The following is a 21,562-nucleotide window of genomic DNA, read 5'->3' as shown; positions in this document are numbered from 1 at the left end:
TTAACAGAAACCAGGCACAAGCAACTTCCACTTCACCATGTAAAGGTTGGGATGTAGTCACCAGGACTCTCCTTAACAAATCCAACAGTCACAGACCGGAGCACTGCTCACCACCATCATACCTCAGCAACTGAGGTTCTTTCGCATATTTACGTTGATGAGTCGAATTGCATAGGAGATAAATGGATTAAAGAACCAAACAGAGGAGGGGCGAACTGGAAGAGGAACGCTGTCTTCACAGAGGGGGCACCATCACCAAAATAATCTGCCAGTTCAGCATTTGAACACTACTGCTGCAGAATTAGTAGGCACCCAGTGCATCCTGAACACAGTTCAGTCCTGTGCAAGCACTGGAAGAAGATCACTTTATAAACCACGCACCTGCCGCTCTGTTAACCACGACCTGCCCCATCCGTGGCAGTGTTTAGTTTAGATTGTTTTTATTGTTTAGAGATACAGTGCAGAGGCAGGCTCTTCGGCTCACTGTGTCTGCACTGACCAGCGATCCCCGCACATCAACACAACCCTACACATACCAGGGACAATTTTGACATTTATACCAAGCCAATCAACCTACAATCTTTGGTGTGTGGGAGGTAACCGACGATCTCGGAAAAAACCCACGCAAGTCATGGGGAGAACGTACAGACAGCACCCGTAGTCAGGATCAAATCTGGGTCTCTGGCGCTGTAAGGCAGTAGCTCTACCGCTGCGCCATTGTGCAACCATGTCTGATGTTCCCACATTGGCTTCACTAGCCGTCAAATAATCCACAAAACCAGAACAAAAGTAGGACATTCTTCATTCCAATGGACTATCTAAGAAGAAGAATACATAGTAACAAAAACCCTTTATTCCAAGTAGTGTCCTTGGTGAATTTCTTCTGCACTCTTTGTCATGGTATCACATCTTTCCCGTCGTTTATTGACCAGAATGACAGACATTACTCCAAGTGTGGCTCGACCAATGTTTTCCATATAACACAAAGTGTTGTAGAAACTCAGCTGGTCAGGCAACATCTCTGGAGGACATTGATAGGCCTTGTTTTGGGTCAGGCCACTTTTTCAGATTAAAGAGGGAACTGCAAATCTTATACTTATTTTTTTTGGAGAATCGAAGGTTACACAGAAAAGCTGGAGAAAATTCAGCGGGTGCAGCAGCATCTATGGAGCGAACTTCTAAAATAGGCAACGTTTCGGGCCTAAAAACCCTTCTTCAGACGTCTGAGAGAAGCACATTTCGGCCAAAAAAAGCGTTGCCTATTTCCTTCGCTCCATTTATATCCACCTGATTTGATTGAATAGAACAGCTGCTGCACATCCGCTGATTCATTTTTCCAGCTTTTCTGTGTATTTGTCCCCACTTTTTCAGATGTGTTTTGCTGCAACTATGCCAAATCTTATACTTTTTTTTTTTTGTCGGTGCCGATACACATGTCAATTAAATATTAGACTGTATTTATAAAAACTAATTCCATCAATATATCACCTCGAATGTTTTGATTTTGTGACCAATCAACTTCTAACTTAATAAACTAACAACTTAAAAGGTTAAAGTCAAATAAAAATTCTAAAAACTCGAAAATATAGTTAACCTTCTCGAAGAGCCAGCACATACCATCACAAAAAAAGCATTGCTTATACTCATTTTCAGGGTTCTTATATTTATATCCACCTGATTTGAATAGAACAGTTTCTCCACATCTATCTTGTGGAACTCATTCATAATTTTATCAGCTCTCCTTTTACTAGGAAGAAAGGCGTTTTGTCATTTAAAGATGGTTTATCATTTCAGTTCTGATAAATCCTTTCGTGTTTTGTTCAGTACTTCCTAATTCTCTTCCACTATGCAGTTACATTATGATAGTTATTGATGATCTCATAATAGCAGTCTTACTCTATTCAACAAGAGATGACCATGTTTTGTTCACACCTGGCACCATGTAACAGGGTGGAGTGGAATTTTGTATCAAGGCAAGAAATTTTAGTGTCAAGAATGCCAGATTAGACACATCTGGAATGTGCATTTGGAAAGTGACTTAACTCAGATCCCTCGATCGAGGTGATAGTTAAGTGAGATAAGCCCATAACTGTTCTACTATTCCATGTGTCTCATGGTTCTATCAGGACTTCCATTTGCTTTCAATCCATTTTATTTTCTGTTCTTATCACGCCAACATGAAATGTTTAGAACTGTGGAATCGGCCAGTCCCCTAACAGTAATGGTGTCTTAGGCATTATTGCTCTGCATTGCTGGCATTGGCTTTCATGTAAACTAAAGCCAAATGTTTTGCATGTAACTCATCCAAAATCCGTCTCCTGAGAATATTTGGAAAATGGTGATGATGTTATTTTAAACAACTGCTGTAGACAGTTCAAACCTCATTTTGTAGAACTGCTGTAGGTCTAAGTTGGGATACTAGCCCAGGCTGGCCTGTTATTCAGCCTCTGTTTGTAGACAGTTCAGGAGTACAGTATGTCTTGCTGGGTTGTTGGAACAATTTCTGTGGCTCATTTATTATTTACAGTATGAAAATTGTATTCCCACTCCTATATTGGAAGCTTGATGAGGGAATTTAGACATGGAGCATCAGCAATGCCATTTTATTTTGAATCATGTAATTATATCATGACCATAAATACGATACAATACAATACAATAAAATTTTCTTTATCCCACTGGGAAATTGATCTGCCAACAGTCATAAAGTGCAAGAAACATGAAATTAAAGTGGCGAGTGGAAAGGATTGGGAATGTGCAAAGACTGGGGGGGAGGGGCACCCCAACATTGGGCATTAATTGCTAAGGATGGGAACTGGTGCTTCAACCAAAGGATAAGGAGCCTCATCATGACAGATCTGAGGATGGAAGTGGTAGTTAGCAAGAGTTTGACGCACAATTTTCTGGAGGAAATACGCAGTTGAGTGGCATCTGTGTATGGAAAGTGCTGGTTCGAAGGGCTGAATGGCCTACTCCTGCACCTATTGTCTATTGAAAGGAATGGTGTTCATTATAGCTCAAAACACAGCTTCAGGACTAAGAGTGGAGAGGGGAGAACATGAGTTCAAGATCCAAGGGGGGGGGGGGGGGGGGGGGGGGGATGTTATGGCCTGGGCATGTGTGGCTGCTGAAGGTACTGGCTCACTTATCTCCATTGATGATACAACTGCTGATTGTAGTAGCATAATGAATTCTGAAGTATATAGACACATCCTATCTGCTCAAGTTCAAACATATTCCTCAAAACTCATTGGCCGGCAGTTCATTCTACAGCATGACAATGATCCCAAACATACTGCTAAAGCAACAAAGGAGATTTTCAAAGCTAAAACATTGTCAATTCTTGAGTGGCCAAGTCAATCGACCAATCTGAACCCAATTGAGCATGTGTTTTATATGCTGCAGAGGAAACTGAATGTCAAATAAACCATTTGACTAGCCCCTATAATAAGCATAAGGTAAAGATGGCTGCAATACAGGCCTGGCAGAGTATCACCGCAGAAGACACCCAGCAACTGGTGATGTCCATGAATCGCAGACTTCAAGCAGTCATGGCAGATATGCAACAAAATACTAAATTAAAGTAGTCATGTTTAGTATTTTTTTGCCTCGGTACTCCTCAATTTGAGATTTGTAATAGAGAAAATCACATGTGATTAAAGTGCACATTGTCAGATTTTAATAAAGGCCATTTTTACACATTTTGGTAGAAATTGCAGCAGTGTTTATACATAGTCTCCCCATTTAAGGGCACCATAATGTTTGGGACACGGCAATGTACATAACATTAATATTGATTACTTGAGCAATCCTGTGTTCTTCTCAGATTCAGGGGAAAGGGAGGGCTTTTTTTTTCCAGAATGATCAGGACTCTTTTTGATATTCCCCATTAATAGCTAATAAAGAAATTGGTTTATTTGACATCTTCTGTTTCCTCTTCCCATTATTTTCATCCCTTTATTGTGTAAAAACCCTTCAATGTTCATTCATTCATTCATTCTCTTCACCTCATGTGATAAAAAGACTAGATCTGCCGAATCTGCCACATCCCACCATTGGTTTATTCTGTTATTCATCACAAATAGATCGGCTAAAAGGTAACTAAAATGTTTAAGTAAACTCCATGCTAGGGTTCGAGTTCCTCTGTTGCACACTACCAGAATTTTAATTTCAACAAACCAATGCTAATATTGAAGAATCAAACACACATTGTAACGTTCACCCGACTCTTGAAGTTCATGAGATGCCACTAAATGGTAATCTTCCATTTAAACTTCATCTGTGAGGTCACCGCCACAAAAGCTTCATATCCAAAACATTCTTGTGCTACTTTATCAACCCAGATTTTTAATGCTTTCTGATGGCAGGAGATTTCTCAAAAAATCCTTTCCAATTCATTCTTTTCATTAGCAACTTAAAAAGCTAGTCTGGTAAAACAACAAACTTCCACCCAGTGTATGAATATTGATTTCTCTAACTTCAGGTAACCCCTGCACTCCCTCTCTCTCCATCCCTCCCCCACCCAAATCGCACCAGGTTCCTATTCTCTAACAAACAGCCAACAGTCCTTTATCATCAATACTTTTTGCATATCTTTCATTCATTTGCTCTGTATCTCTATATCACTGTCAATATCTCTCATTTCCCTTTCCCCTGACTAGTCTGAAGAAGGGTCTCGACCTGAAACGTCAAACATTCCTTCTCCCCAGGGATGCTGCCTGTCCCGCTGAGTTACTCCATCATTTTGTGTCTGTCTTCAGTTTAAACCAGTATTTGCAGTTCCTTCCTATACAAACGTCTTTCTGGTCTGAATGCTGCATGGAAAGCTGTAGATTCAACCCATCTTTGACAAACACTGAGTGGAGCAGTCAATATTTCCCCCGCTCAGTCTAGTCATTCAAAAAAAAAATCAGGTCTAGAATGTGTTGAGATGCAATGACCAATCTTCCAGTATTTCCCAGCTCCTCTTTGCTGCTGGATTTCTCACTGTGCCCAACTGTGAGGCAGGATCCTGGTGGAATTCTCTAGCTTTTCTGCAACACAAAATCCATGAGCCCATTCACTTCAAAGGAAATCTCACAGGTGTGTCGAAGAAATGAAGGAGTAGAATACATTATATTTTTCTATTTACATTTGCAGCAATGTGGAGGTCTTATTTTAAAGTAATTTATGTGATTTTTAAAATTTGTTTAATGACATTAATCGTTTTTAGATGTTTCCAAATGCCGAGGGAAAATCAGCGTTTTGAATCTCTAATAAATAAGACCACTTCGTAATCCACTGAAAGTTACCCATCTGACAGTCCTCCTGCTGCTGACCATTTTTCTTTATTATAGAGTGAATACTTCTGTCATCAGCTGTGGAGGTCTTCCTTGGCCTGCCAGTCCCTTTGCGATTAGTAAGCTCACCAGTGCTCTCTTTCTTCTTTGACTTTCATTGGCATAATTTTGGTCCTCATGTTGATAAACAGCAATACAAGTTTCCAAAGATGATGGAAACACTGGAGGAAAGGTTAGGTGCTGAGAGCTCTCTTATACCTGCATTAAAGAGGCAATTAAACACACTTGAGCAATTACATATGCCTGTGAAGTCATGTGTCCCAAACATTTTGGTGCCCTGAAATGGGGGGACTGTATATAAACATAGCTGTAATTTCTACATGGTGAAACCAAAAATGTACAAAAATATGCTTTAATAAAATCTGACAATGTGTACTTTTACCACATGTGATTTATTTTCTATTACATATCTTAAATTGTGGAGTACAGAGACAAATAAATAAATGATGGGTCTAGGCCTGAACATTATGGAGGGCACTGTATTATCTAATTTGATTCAATAGTATGCAATAAAAAAGCTTTTCACTGTACCTCAGTACATGTGACAATAATAAGCGTAAACCTAACCTCCAGACTGCACAATTTCTGCTGCCATCCATCAATGCCTTACCCATCTAAGGTGTGGTATACTAGGCCAGGTTTAATTAACGTACAGGAGTAAAATGGGGTGGAATCTGATTCCTTCAGCAGAGTGAGTGGGTTGTAATTTCATTTCATATTTGCACCTACTCAAAATCTGCTCTTTTAGTTGTACAATATAGCATAGCAGCATATAATATTGATAATATTCTATCATCATATACTGTTATTATGTTATAATAAAGATATGCAGTGCCCATATTAATCATGTCCTGTCCAATAGAACAATGTTTGTTCTGTGTGTTCATTGGTATCTCTCTTGTAACTTCATTTTAGCAGTATGCCCAGTAATGCAGAAAAGACCACATTCATGATTCAGCAGTGACCATAGAGAAGTTAATCACTTTTGTTCATTATTGAATGTATTTTCAGTGGTGCATCCTGTAAGAAAAGCTCTCTCTAAAATCACCATAAACTTTATTCTGAAACTTCCATTTTGATTGGGGTATTCGTGCTTATTACAAATACCCCAGGCAAGTTTGGCACCGAGCCACTCCAGATCTCCAATCAATAGATGATGAAGAATGCTCAAGATGGATGCCAAATGCTGCATCTCTGAAGAGAAGGAATGGCTGATGTTTCGGGTCGAGTCCCTTCTTCTGCTCAGATATGTTAAATTTTCAGTGCCACTGGTGAGCAAGAAACCCCGTGGAAAGATCATTAGTGGTCACATAACAACCATTGGTATTTTGTTCAAGTAATTTTCCTTTAAGTACTAAGTATATCTCTCAGAACCTTCCCAGTAAGGTCAAGTCAGAATCAAATGATTTCAGAAAACATTTCATAGACTTAATGGTTCCTGGGAGACTTGGAACACAAAACATTTTAGTATCTCTTCAAGATGTCTATAAATTTGTGCTTAAAGAAAAGTGTTTAAAGCTATCAGAGTGCACCATTGCATTGGAGGCAGCACCTCCAGGTTTTATCCAACATGTGTAAAAGCTTTTAGAAAGCTTTATATAGGAACTGGGTTTTGTTTTACAGTTCCCTTGGAAGGACTCAAGAGCCAGACCTACTTTGAAGAGATGCGAAGAGACTACATTAGGGAGTTGAGCAGAGCCATTAACTTGCAGGATAAAAGTGTGCAGAGCAGCTCTCAACGTCTTTACCAGCTCACAAAGCTCATGGACTCGATGCATGAAGTAGGTGTGGTTACCTCAATGATATATATCGGTATGCTTTCCCTTCAACTAATGGTGGTCATTGATGATGATGATGATGATGATGATTATGATTATTATTTTTATTTTTATTATTATTATTATTATTATTATTATTATTAATATTCCATCACGTTTCATTGATTTTTTTTAACTCTAAATATATGAGCCAACTAATAATCCAGTTATATTCCCAGAGGCAGAGTTTGGTGACGGTGTTACACCTAAAACCAAATTCATCATCGATCTGTAAATAGCTGACCTTTATTCACCTTCTTCCCATTTCTCTTCACCCGTTCTTATCCCAGCCAAATTGAAGCTCTTAAGTGCTCACTGGCCCACAGTTTCAAGAGGCAACATTCAACCACTGGCATGTTTATCGTTGTTCTTGAGTAAGCCTAGCAGGTCATGCAATATTATAATAGCCCTATCCTATCATCACTCCTGGCCTTGCTCATGCCCTCTTATGAAGGTCCTGGGATAGCAGTGGTGTGAAAAGCTGAAACAATTTCTCCATCTTTCATATTGTGACACTGAGGTCAACAAGGTTCTCTCCCCCAAGACACTGCGATCAACAGATTTCACATATACTCTGCATTTCTCGTGTTCGTTTTCTAGGTCTGCATGAAACTTGAGAGTCTATTACTCAATGCTTGCAGCAAGACAACTCAAAATGGCTGCACACACAGAATCTGACTGCACACCCACACTGTCTACCAACAATTATAGAGCAGAGCAAGATGCGCCACTCTGCGAAAAAAGCGTAGTATGACATGGGTACGCCATTTTATTGAGCAGCAATTTACAATAATATTAATAAAATTTACAATAATATTAACTAAATATGTGAAGTGATCGATTATATATAACACACTTTTCCCTACAACACTGATTACACCAAAGATGATAGAGCAGATCAATCTTTGGAACGGATTACACCAAAGATACTAGAGGAGCATTGCCTGCTGCCTCCCTCGGGAGCGCCGACCGCGGGCAGACGCTTGAGGCTCTCCCGCCGGCCGCCTTCACTAGTATCGGGGGGGCCGAGAATCAATCCTGGATCAACTCAGGAGTGGAGGAAACGTCCTCTTCCCCCAAAGATACTAGAGGAGCCTCTAGTATCTTTGCTTTTCCCTGCGACCTGATGTAAGAGTAGATTGTATAACTGTGGAGTCCGTCCCCGCTACCAAAGATGTCCCGTTTGACATAAACAAATGGCGGCCGTGATGTTCCGTTACGTACTACACGTCAGTTCATTGGATTTCAGAGGAGTGGTCTATCTTGCTCTGATCTACAATCTTTGCTGCCTACATCTCCCTTTGTCCTGTGCAGTGCCACCTGCTGCACAGGAGGAGCAACGGGTCCCCCCACACCACACAGTCCACCAAACAGGAAGGAGGTTTGGAAGGAGTATCCTTCCTTTAGTTTCAGGTACATGACATCCTGGGCAACTGACAGTAGACATTGTGGCAGATCGTCAGGCACATCAACTTTCCCAGATTTTTTTGGCTGACTGGTCCATGCCAAAAAGTTGTACAGTTCAGCTGGGACAATCTCTTCAGCCTTATCTAATGTTGGGTCTTCAGAAGTTGGGGGACATTGGATGGGGTTTGGTGAGTTGAAAATGCTGTTCTGCACTATCTGGGCTGCATGAAACATGTCTCTGAGGTGATGGGACCATGATCCTCCTTGTTGATTTTCACCGACAATTTTGCTGCTCTCACTGCCCTCACTTGAATTATCTTGTACAACACCTTCAACCAGCTCTTCAACAGCAATTGATTCAACAAATACAATATCACTTTCTACTTGCATAGATGGCCTTGTAAAACATAAGACAGGATGGAATCTCTTCAACCTTGCCTTCAAACAGCCTGTCTTGTGAGATGATGCATCCAAGCAACTTCTTGAACATCCTAGTTGAGGTTGGTTAAATTTAGCAAGTCTTAAAAGATCTCTTTGCCACGGATGATTCTCTCCTCGGTGACTCTCTTGCAGAAACTAGAGTAGGACTTTTCATACACCTGCTGCTGATTATATTGTTTACTAATTTTTGCAAACTTAGTGACAACCTTTGTGTATCTAAGGTAGCATGATTTATGGTATCTTGCTTCACTACAAGCTACAAGATCTCTATCTCTTATGTGTAATAGCAATGCTTCATCTTGCTTCATGGTGGCAGCAGTTAGTAACTGCCCCCTATGTTTTGTTTCACATCGTACTAATTTCTCTACTTTTCATTTACCTGTGGCTTGTTCTTTGATGTACTTTGAGCCTTTACAGATGATGCAATGCACTGGTAGGACATGCCTGCAGGCAAGGTGCTCGACAGTAGCTGTTTGTTGACCATCACTTGTCATGGACCGAAGCAGTCTCTTTGGGGCCGGCTCATGTGGTTCGCCATCAGGAACTGCTTCTTGAGGGGATTCACCTGCTTTAGGCTTTTCAGCGTCTGTTGATTGAACAAAATTAGAAGGGTAAAAAGAAAACAGAAAAGAAAAGAAAAGAAAAACAGTTCAATTTCCTCAAATATATTTTATTGTACAAAATTACAGAATGTGACCTATCTTATATTTCAGGGCCATTAGTAACAAACTTTGAGCATTATCCAATACTAAGTGCATATAGCATATTTGTTAAAATGTGTATTTACATGAACCATAATATCTGTAACTATAAATTCTAGTGAAACATTTTATTTTATATAGTGGAATGAATGTAAGCATACTTAATGCTTGATGAGCTCTACCTTTTTATTTATCATTTTTATTTTGCAGTTCACAACATCATAACATTACAAAGATTAAATTAATACCATCATTCTATACATCACTGACTTCAAAGCTTACATTGACAGAAATGTGCCATTGGCCTAACTAAGTTTATGAAACCTTTTCTTTGTTAGAATATGTGAAAATATACACTAGAAATTTATAACAGAACAATTCAGACTGTTTCAGTCAATTTCTGATTTTCATCAGATATATTTTGCATGTTCTAAATCAGTTTTAAACCAATATTATCAGCAAGTGGTTAGCATTACCTCTCTTCCTTCGAAACCTTGCTCTTGCACGATTTATCGTAATGTTGAAGAAGTGACGATAGCACTCAGCATGATAACCCGGGATACACTGCTGCCTTCTAATAATAGAAGATAAAATGTGTAAGGGAGTTTTTTACCTCTTTTCATTTTTGACATTATGTAAGACAAAATCAACATATCACATGTACACATGTCCAGGTTGATGGGATGGAAGGCAAGTCAGCAAATGATCAGATTAGTGTTCATTATGTAGCACAGTGCCTCCAGTGCATGTCCACTCAAAACACTATTGTGTGTGAATGTGTATGGGGCTCTGAAGAGTGGTGGAGCAGAAGAGTTTTGAAAGTTCTTTTACGGGTTGAGCCTAGTAGATTCATAAAAAATGATAGCTACATTAGTGACAACTTTTAATTTAATTTGTTCAGGAAAGAAAAAGTTCAAGTCCTCAACTTCAGACCAAGGTCTCATATCTCATATTATAAGATGCACCAAAATTATACTAGGTGGCATGATTGGGTTAATTTTCATAAATTCTGATGTTAGATCGCACCTTCCATTTCCAGTTGCTTCACAATGTCCATGAGAATGGTCATCATCATCATCTCCTGCAGCACCACGGCCTCCGTCCGCAAATTTCACTGGTCCCACGCCTTGTTTGTTGTGTTTGTGTTGCAGTGCCTTAGCAGCGACTTTGCTTTCCAGACTTTCTTCCACTTCCATCCACTTAGCTGCACATTCTTGAGACTTCTTAGAGCTTTTCTCACTAAATGCAATGATCTTGCTATGGGTTTCAACAACATGTATTGCAAAGAAGACCAAAGAACCTTCCTCGGAATCTTCCATCACACTAGCATCAGATGAAATACTCTCCGCCATGATCCCAGTGTGCTCCCTGCCTAGCTAGCCTGAAACAAAGTGCATGATTGGTCAATTGGCATCTGACTCAATGTCAAACGTGCTTTGATTGGACAATTACTACTCGGAAACCTGACAACATTTTGGAGGTTTTTTCCATATTTTAAAAATATGTGCAGGTTTTGTTCTTGACGAGTTTCAGATATAATTTCTATAATATTTTTACACAATATGTTATAAATACAGGTAGATATGGGAGGTGGGTCACAACATGTAATTAAAAGGCACGTCAGCCCATGGTCTAAATGCAACATGATCTAACTATGCTAAGTAGCTGTTATGCCCTTTCATACAATGTGTAATGATTTTAGTTAAATTATTTTTGATTTGAATATTAACTACAATTTCTTACAATCCTTATAGAGTGAAATTCGAAAGGGAAAAGAATCTGCTAAGTTTTTTGATTTTTAAATGTTGTGTCTGTTGTGCCATGTTTAACTCTGTGTGGTTACATAGCTCTTGTTGCCCTCTTTCTCAAAAGTAGCCTGCAAGCCAAGGCTTGGTCCCTCTTCAGTGACCACATTATATTTTCTTCCTTATTTAAAGAAATACGTTGCCAATGATGACTGTGATATCAATGGGCAAATATTTAGCATTTTCTGATGCTTACTGATGCTTACTCTTTGTTACAATGAAAATAAAAGATCAATGTTTACATTTAAAGGCTAAAATTATGTATGGGTGGGTGTTATGAGTAGTAGTTCAAACCAACCCCCTTAACTACATCCACCTATGGCTTTATATTTCACTACTTTGCTCTCTTTATTTGACATCATTTTGTTTTCTTTTCACCCCTAGCCTTTGTCACTTACTCCACCCATTTGCCAATCAAATCCTAAGATAGACACATAGGGCTGGAGTAACTCAGTGGGTCAGACAGCATCTCTGGAGTAAAGCAATAGGTGACGTTTCAGGTCAAGACCTTCTTCAAATCCTCCTCCTCGTTATCCACCTACCATTTGCCAGGCTTTGTTCAATCCTCTACCTCTCTTTTCCAGCTCTCTCCCTCCACTCCATCAGTCTGAAGAAGGGTCCTGACCCAAAACGTCACCTGTCCCTTCCCAGAAGCTGCATAACCCTTTGTATTACTCCAGCACATTGTGTTATGCTGAAGATTTCAGCATCGACTGTCTCTTGTGTCCCCATGAATAGGTGTAAGATTTTACATGGTTATCACCAATGGTATTTTCTGGCTTCAATCTCAGCTGATAAGATTTGGTGAATGAAGAAATCCATTCAGAAAATGTTGAAAGTTAAACAGGTAAAGGAAAGCAGATGGTGAATCTGTGGAATTCATTGCCACAGAAGGCTGTGGCGGTTGTCAATGGATATTTGTAAGGCAGAGATAGATAGAATCTCCATTAGTATGGGTATTGGGGAGATGGCAGGAGAATGGGGTTAGGAGGGAGAGATAGATCAGCCGTGATTGAATGGCGGAGTAGACTTGATAGGCCGAATGGCCTTATTCTGCTCCTATCACTTATGAACTTTGCTGTCTTTTTTCAATAGCTTGTCAAGAAGCTGCATCAGTTCTGCTTGAATACATTTGTTCAGTCCCAGGCGCTGAGTGTGGAGTTTCCAGAGATGATGTCAGAGATTATAACCACCCAGTTACCCAAGATCCTGGCTGGGCTGGTGAAGCCACTGCTCTTCCACAAGAAATGAGGAACTTTCTCTCTTTGCCATGTCTGACTGCCTCGATCACGGGCAGGATTTATTTTGCATTATGCAAGCTTCATCTATTTTTGTGACCATGACAGTACTGCAAATGAAAATTGTTTGCAAAATTGATGACAAAAGGTTTAGCAATGCTGTTTGGCATCAGTGATGGTGGAAGCTCATTGTCATAGCTGCACTATATGTTTTATAAGCAATGAAATGTGAATTTAGTCCCGTTGTTTAATGTGTAATTTTCAGATCAAAAAGATTTTGTATCTTTTGGTACTTTCTGGTATTTTGTAACATTCGAGTTATGTAAAGTTTCTGCATCTGCTTTAATATTAAATGGAAATGCTATAATCTTCAGATTGAAAAGCTGCATAACCCCCAAAATTTCTTCATCTTATTTCATGTGCCATAAATAGTGCCGGTCCTTTCAAGTGGCTTTTCAAGTGGTCTTCCTTTATTATTTCCAATCAGAAATCCTTGGCTATGCTTTCTTCTTTTCATCTTCTGCCTCGCCCATGAACTGTATTGGGTGCTGCTTTGGTGCTGAAGAAAGTAAACATTGCACAGATAAATGTATCACCAGTTTGTTTGTTGAAAGATATTCAGTGTGCATGCAGTTTGGGACCTTTTTGGTTGCTCAGGGTTCCTTGGATTTTAAACGCTACTTTGCCTGTAAGAAACTTTCAGTAGTCTCATCTTGTTTCCGTTCAACTAATAATTGATAACATGGCAATTCACAATGTTGATAAGAAAAAACAAGTAAACGGAAGTTTCACCATGCCTCCAGCCAAAGTCAAAATTGTGCATAATTGGAACTGGTGAATTAATTGATATTACCTGCCAGGTTTGTAAATCTCAGTTGCAGATCTATTAATGGAGCCTCTATAACTTAATGTGGTGGCACTGTGTTCTCCTTCCTCAGAGAATAACCATGGGAATCTCTCATTTCGGCTGAGAGGTGAAAAATCAGCATTTGCATTCAAACAAATCAAGAACCTGGATGATGTGCTTATAATGCTGTTGAAGTCCTCGCCTGCTCACATACTTAACCCAAGCATTGTATCCTGTAAGTCAGGAGATCAGTATACTTACAAGATTAGATTTCCATTGTGGTTTCAGGATCAGGGAAGCAAGTTTACCGCATGTCATGTAACAAGCCCTTTTAGACTCTGCTTGATATGATATTTAAACTTCTATTGTGATTGCACAGATCAGGAATCGAAGGACTAAATAATTGTGAGCGTGCATTCACATTTCGAAATAGGACAATTATATAAATTAAGCGGTGATTATGTTCATCAAGGACTCGACTATTCCGAGTATTATTTGCTCATTTGGGATGTAATTCAATTTTTCCATATTCCAGCAATAAGCCAAATTGCATCTTCAGGAAGCAGGGTGCCACTATATCGAGTGACTATAAGCACCAAATGCAGTGTCCACTATCTACTGGGACCTGCTCAATTAAGAGTTTAATTTCATTTTGATGTAGATGTGACATCTGGGGATCAATGTTCTTTTAAACAGATAGTAGTACCTGCTTTAGACATGCCATTGATTTAATTTAATGTAGATTGCTCAGTGAAGAAAACAATAGTCAATCAGTCAATATATTAAAAAAATTAAATCTTCTCTCCCGCTTGATTCTTTCGCAAGATCCAAATTGAGAATAAAAAAGCAATCTGTTATTGCTTTGATCTTTGAAGCTAGTTATCAGCTACCACATAAACAAGAGCCATTGAAGAAGAAAAGGCACAGTTTCAGATGTCTGTTAAGTCGTACAGTTTTCTTCAACTTTGCCCCTGATTTCTCCAGACGTCCGCTATCTGTATCAAGCACTTATGAGAATCACCTGTTGTATTTCCAACAGATTAAAAAATACACTGCTGCTTGTCAGTGGGCTCCAAGACAAACATGGATAATATTTAGCTGTGTACAATGTAAACTTCATTTGAGAATAACTATTCCCCTTCTTTCTGAGGTTATTTGCTCCCGAAAGTAACAAAGTACATATCTCCAGTCTGCTTTGTTCACCTCAGTGTCCAAGTGAGATACTCATAACTTAATAACTAGCCTGGAGATCATGTTGTCAGGCATACTTCCTTACAACTCATAATAAGATCCCAGGTTATAAGATCACCTTTAATAAGGCTGTGGTTCTATTTTATATTAAAGTTGCCAGGAAATATCAGCAAGCTCCTTTTGAAACCACAAAAATATTTCCTTCTGGCTAAAATACTTTTAAGTTCCACTCTTTAATCAAAAAGTGCAGTTTAAAGAATAAAAATGTAGCCATGTTCTTCTTATCTACAGAACACTGATTCTGTGCCATAATCCTGAAGAATAGGAACCACTGTTCCCCATAAGGATCTCTGCTGAATTTCTTCATTTTAGTTGGCGAGATAGCAGGAATTCTATGGTGGCTTTACCTCACATACCCAGTGAAAAGAGATCAGGCAGACTTATTAGCTCTGGATTGTATTTGCTACAGTGGGTGAATACAAGATTAGATTTTAACGAATTATTGACTACTCATTCTCATCTCTCCCAATTCTGTAACACTCCAGCAGTGGCTTTCATAACTCAGGAATAACCACATGTACCAGAGGGAATCCTGTATCTGAAGAACTATACTCTAGCATGAAGACAATGCCAGTAAGGAATAAAGAATGATGATAATCAAAGGAAATTGGGAATGTAAAATAAATGATAAATATATTTCAGCTTATTATTAACACCTATAATCTGCACTCTGAAGATCTGCATGATATGGTAACATTTCTACAGCTTCAAAAAATTGCACATCAGAAGATATATGAATCTCTGCATTTAAAATATTAATGCTCTTTGTTTCCTGAGGAAAGGGGTGGGATTTCAGGTTACAATCTCTCTGTGAGAAACACTGATGTTGTTCACAATCTTTAAGCCCTATTCCCTTGATGCTGGTACTTTTACTCAGTGATGTTCAAAAACAGAAAACTCTTACAGAACTGAGCCAAACTTCATCATCATGAATATCTTTCTTTTATTTGGGATATTGTTATTTTACATGTTTTCATAGATGCGGATGTGAACATTTAAAATTTCTTGATACAGTCATACTTGACTAAGACATTTTTATATTTTCAATCAGCAAACAAAACTGCTTAAAATGTATTCATACCAAAATTTGTTGTTTCAAATAAGTTTCTATATAACCATATCATTTTATCACCTGTATCCCCCGTTAAATTAGGCCTGATCTCATGATATATTGGGAGCAGATACTGCTTTTGTCTTTCACTGTGGCTTATTGAATCAGAGTTTCCATGTTGAAATAACTCAATCTGATTTAGCATTTGGCTTCTCATCAATATATTAATGCATCCTAGATAAAAACATAACCGTAACATCAAAAGTCAGAGATATGCAAATTGACAGAGCTTTCCACTTTCACTCAAGCAAAAATACCCGTGATATATGGCATTAACAAACACAAAGGGAGACTATTCTCCCTTTGAGATAGTTAGAAATGTTATTCAGCTAAAGTTATCCACATGCCACATATTAGTGTCCACTTAGGTTTCCAGCTTTAGTCTTATCCAGTTCTTTGAAATTATGTTTCAAATGTTCAGAGTTTGGGATGTTCACACTTTCATCCAATAAGTCTTAACATTGTTCTGATTTTACTCCACTTTCTGATATTTTAATTTATTGATGCACTACCAAAATCTCTATAACATGTAAAAACTATGTTACATAGTACAATAACTATGAAATAAGCATTTAAGAGTTGTAATTCCTGCTGTAGCATGCCACAAGGGACTGGTTTTCAAACGAGTTCCAGTTAATAAGAATTAAATGGAATATCTCACTGTCAAATTTCATGTTGAGATTCTTCCTGCAGCTAATGATGAGGAATGATATGAGGTGTATCCTGGTCAACAGACTTAAGAAATGTTCTAAAAGAATGGAAATACCTTAAGTTTTCCTAATTGATTAACCTTTATAACCAATGGTTTTGTGGAGAATAACTTAACACGTAAAGTTGAACAACCGCAATTTAATATTAAGTATTTAAGGCCTAAAAATTATCATTTGAATCTTAGCATATCAAATTATTGTGTAGCTCGTGATTAATTTACAACAATGCCTCTACTAAACAAGCATATTGATGGATTTGAGATAAATGTTAAGTACATATATCACATAGCAAATTTTAATTCCGTCATATTTCCCTAAAAGTTGATATCTTTACAAATCATTAATTCAATTCAAATAGTGCAATAACATTTATGTATGAGATTTGTTTCCCAATAGAGATGTATGTCAGTAGTAGATTAGTATCCCCTGTGAATTAGTACTCAACCTATTGTGTTTAATGAGCACCTTTAAAGATAAACCTGTGAACCTAGCGTATTTTACAGGATGCAAAGCGGTGAAGGAACTCATCGGAACAGACAGCATCTGGGGAGGGAATGGACAGGTGATGTTTCGGGTCGAGACCTTTCTTCAGACTGATTTTTCAGGTCGGGACCCTTCTTCAGATGTCCCAACCCGAAACGTTGCCTGTCCATTACCTCCTTAGATGTCGCCTGACCTGCTGAGTTCCCCCAGCACTTTGCGTTTTGCTCAAGGTTCCAGCATCTGCTGTGTCTCCTGTTTAAATTTGACTGTGCAGCAAATGAATAATGAATGAATTTGACTTTTCATTTGTTTATTTAGTGAACTATTTAAAACATTGTAAATGAAAGATTGGATGTCAAATTAAAAAAATATTTATCTTTGAACTAAAGCAATTGAAATGTGGAAGATCACACCATGGCAATCTTTTCTGTGTCTGCTGTTATTCCTGTACCATGTTTTGTTAGCTGTTCCTGGGCAGGCTTGACCGAATGGCAATGGAAGCTTTGAATTTTAAAACAAAATAAATAAATTGAATGATGGAAATTATGGGATTCATGCAGCTTTGCGTTTATATGCTATTATAAATACAATTAATGTGGCAGGAAATGTAAGAAATGTAAGAATCTGTAGACTGTTGTTCTTCCCTCAATTGCGAGGCCAAAAGGAAATAATATCATCCACTGATTACTACTGACTTCTCTGCCCTGCAATCATTTTCCATGACTATTAGCAAAAACATTGGATGCATCTGACAAATCCCATTTACACTTGCACTCTCCAAATTACCAAGTCTGGTATTGCATGCATCTGACCAAAATTACCACTCCTGTGAACCTCTCAATAACAAGGTTAATGGAACAATAATGATAACACTGGGTATGAGCTCCCACCTTGTTACATGAAGACAAATAGTTCAGCAGCGTCTTAATGCTTCTAACAGTGGAAAATGATTGGAAAATATCATTAGGGATGTATAACAAATGAACTAAGAAACTGTTGATGATATTACAGAGTTTACCTAAAAAAAACATTTAAAACAAGCATTTCTGAATCGTGGCAACTGTGCTTTCATGAACTAAACATTGACAATATCTTCACTAATGACTATCCAGTCTTCATGCAAACGCATATTGTTATCTGTTACTGGAAACCTTTTTCATTTATTAAATCTTTTTCATTATGATTTGTTTAAATGTAATCCCTTGTTTCATTTAGAGACCAGCTTTTAAGGAAGTTTACAATGACTGAAAGCAGATAGTAAACAAATTTGAATTGAAACAACAATCTCACCAGTTCTTGATTCAAATTCTTACAGGCAATCTGGAAGAAAAATTCCTATTTTTCATTCAATGGTTTCATCAATTTATCCCAAATAATCTCGATCATTTCATAAGAAGAAATGAATTTAACTGCACCCAAACAATCATAAGCCTCCAAAATCAATACTGACAAATGGAGCAAAGTAAAAATATGTATAAAAACACAAGACCACGGAAATATTGATGTATATTCCATGTAAAAAAAGAACATTAAAGTAAACACAAAACTATATCAACTTAACCTACCATGGGATTACACGGTTAACCTACCTAGACATTTGAGTGCATTAGCCAATATTAATTGAACTTTAGTTTGAATTGTCACTTATTATTCTTGGCAAATTGAAAATAACATTTAATTTGGTTATTTATTATGCAGAAAAGTACTTCCAACTAATTGAAATATTAGAAGCTAATTTGCAGAAAACTGTTTTCACATCACATTCTTTTGCATTCTAGAAGTAGCAAAAATTCAGCGCTTTTTGAAACATTTTTCTCCTCCCACCACGAAAGTAATCTTCACCTAGGTGGCAGAGTATTTTTTATTCAGCAGAAAACAAACTCCAATTTGAAATGGATCTTAGTTTTCTGAATTTTTCAGTTAAATATATATGTGAAAAATGAAAAATGATTTTTTTCAAGATCAATTCAAGAGCATAAACTTCACAATGGTTGTTTATTTTATAACAAGAGTTTTCCATCCTGACTGTGCCAAAACATTTTACAAGTGGATGGAGGTAACTTAAAGTCTAATCATTCCTTTTTGTATTTAAATATTTTAAATGCCTCTAAGTGCAGACCACTTTATCTGGTCCAAAGCTGCTATAGATAATCAATATTTACAACTTAGCAAATCTCACTATCTTGGTTACACAAAATTATATGGGGTCAGTAATATGAACTCTTAAGACAACAGTATTCATAAACCAATTTTTGCATGCTTTGGTGATAACTGGGAATACATAATAGGCTACCACTGCACACAGAGTATTGTTAAGGAAGTATAAACATATTGGGGAATTAAGAGGAAAAATAATCAAGCAAAGTAATTCCTAGAGTAAGGTGGTTGTTAAACCTCATGTCAGTGGTTTAATCAAGAATCAATTAAAAGTAGTCCTGAATTCTACTTTGCACCATTTGTGTGTTTTGTGAAAATTCACCCAATCTGCAAAAAAATTTATATTCACAATATGGGAGAGAAAATTAGTTTTGATTGCCAGCACTGAGCATGCATGGGAATGTAACTGCCAGTTGTATTCACCTCCTTCCCGTTCAGCTCCGCAAAACTGAGTATGTGTCGGTAAGAGAGTCATATAAATGATATGAATCAAAATAATGAAATTCTTACTTGCTGCAACTTTACTGGCACAGGCAACAACAACAACAAATGCACAATACATGACTAGTTATTCTAAGTAAACTAGACCATGACAGTGCAAAATTGAAGTACGTAAACCAACCATAGTTGTGCAAAGTCCATAGAGGTTCAGTGCTGAAGTAGGGTTGTGATTAGGGTTGTTCAAGGTGGTTCAGGTAAATGCAACTGGTTATGTTGTCCACCTGTTTAGTGTTGGTGACAAGGCAAGGTCCTCTCTCCTTTCTCCCTTTGGTAGGCAATGGTAATCAGTATTGAACAAGCTTAGATTTCATGCATTTAAAATTGTTACAAATTGGATAAATTTAACATAAATGCAAAATGTTGCTTCGTTTAGTGAAGTGCATTTTATTTAACATTTTAAATGAATCCCCCACCCCTTTAAATTTAACCATCTAAAGAGAAGTAACAAAGATAATTAATCTACTAAATTACTTTCTGTAAACCTTTCAGGATAAAGAGCTGCCTCAAAGCAACGTCTCATTCCGGTGGCGAAAAGATAGGTTGAAACTGCAATCTGAACATATTCCAGACGTCCTAATTAAAACTCGGCATAAAATCTGTTTAATGCCACCTTATTCTGTGATATACTGGGTGCTACAAAGAAAATATTGCATTTCCCAGCATTGTTTACCTCAATATTGGTGAACACACCATTAGTGATTTGACAAATGGCATTTCAACCACTGAAGAGGAATAACGGATTGCAGTGTCAATGTAATCAAGTGCACACGTTTACTAAGCATGGTTAATATGGATGATAAATAATATTGAATTGTTGCCAAATCTACTTTTGCATTTTCCACCCAGGCACACATTTGACTTCATTAGTGCTATTTTATCGCGTGCTGTAACTCAAATTCATGTTGTTGTGGCTCACTTAGAAATTCGGAAAATGGTCATTGCTTTTTCATGAGACATATGTTGCAAGTAGTGGTCACCTCCTAACCAATCAACAATTTGCAGCAATCTGCATGCAGCAATATTCTATTTAATGGAAGCTTTTATCTTCATCAACAGTATCTTGTGCTTCTGAGCTGATACTTTCTGGCAACTTTGAATTGTTTTAATTGTTGATTTTTGTACATTCCTGTCAGTTTGTAGCTGTTTTGTATGGAGCAACAGTACGGCTGCTCGCTAATGTAAAATTGACAGGTCTTAAAGATTAAAGTCTTTGTTTAGTGCTTGCCTGCCTCTAAAATGAAAACAGGTCAAGACATAATAGTGTATTTTGTGAGTGTGTTTATTCTGTCAGTTGCAGCATTAGAACACTTTAACGCCACCTCCCATTCCCAATCTGACATTTCTGTCCTGGGCCTCCTCCATTGTCACAAATTGGAGGAATAGCACCTCATACTTCGCTTGGGCAGCTTACACCCCAGCGGTATGAACATTGACTTCTCTAACTTCAAGTAGCCCTTGCTTCCTCTCTCTCTCCATCCCCTCCCCCTTCCCAGTTCTCCTACCAGTCTTACTGTCTCCAACTACATTTTATCTCTGTACCGTCCACTCCCGTCTGAAGGAGGGTCTTGACCTGAACGTCACCCATTCCATCGCTCCAGAGATGCTGCCTGTCCCACTGTGTTACTCCAGCATTGTGTGTCTACCAGTTGTGTTGTCACTTTCACTTCACAATTTTAACAGAGTTCAAAGGGAAAGACAAAAATATTGTGTGGTGGGAAGCAGTTGTTTTTCTGCACAATGCTTATTCTGGGATT

The 21,562-nt window shown here is 38.0% G+C and overlaps 1 protein-coding gene across 1 annotated transcript in view; it reads left to right on the top strand.

Moving 5' to 3' along the window:
• The window catches only part of LOC129698283 (progesterone receptor-like), a 231,062-nt gene extending 209,973 nt beyond the window's left edge, over positions 1 to 21,089 (top strand). Inside the window, exons 8-9 of the mRNA XM_055637338.1 lie at positions 6,963 to 7,120; positions 12,606 to 21,089. Of these exons, the coding sequence (XP_055493313.1) occupies positions 6,963 to 7,120; positions 12,606 to 12,761 (314 nt within the window). The 3' untranslated portion in view covers positions 12,762 to 21,089. The remainder of the gene's footprint in view (positions 1 to 6,962; positions 7,121 to 12,605) is intronic.
• The last annotated feature ends 473 nt before the right edge of the window (positions 21,090 to 21,562 follow it).

The sequence above is a fragment of the Leucoraja erinacea genome, chromosome 6, assembly GCF_028641065.1.
Source record: "Leucoraja erinacea ecotype New England chromosome 6, Leri_hhj_1, whole genome shotgun sequence".
Classification (NCBI taxonomy): domain Eukaryota; kingdom Metazoa; phylum Chordata; class Chondrichthyes; order Rajiformes; family Rajidae; genus Leucoraja; species Leucoraja erinaceus.
The sequence above is the reverse complement of the archived record's forward strand: the minus strand, read 5'-3'. Positions and strand labels throughout refer to the sequence as shown.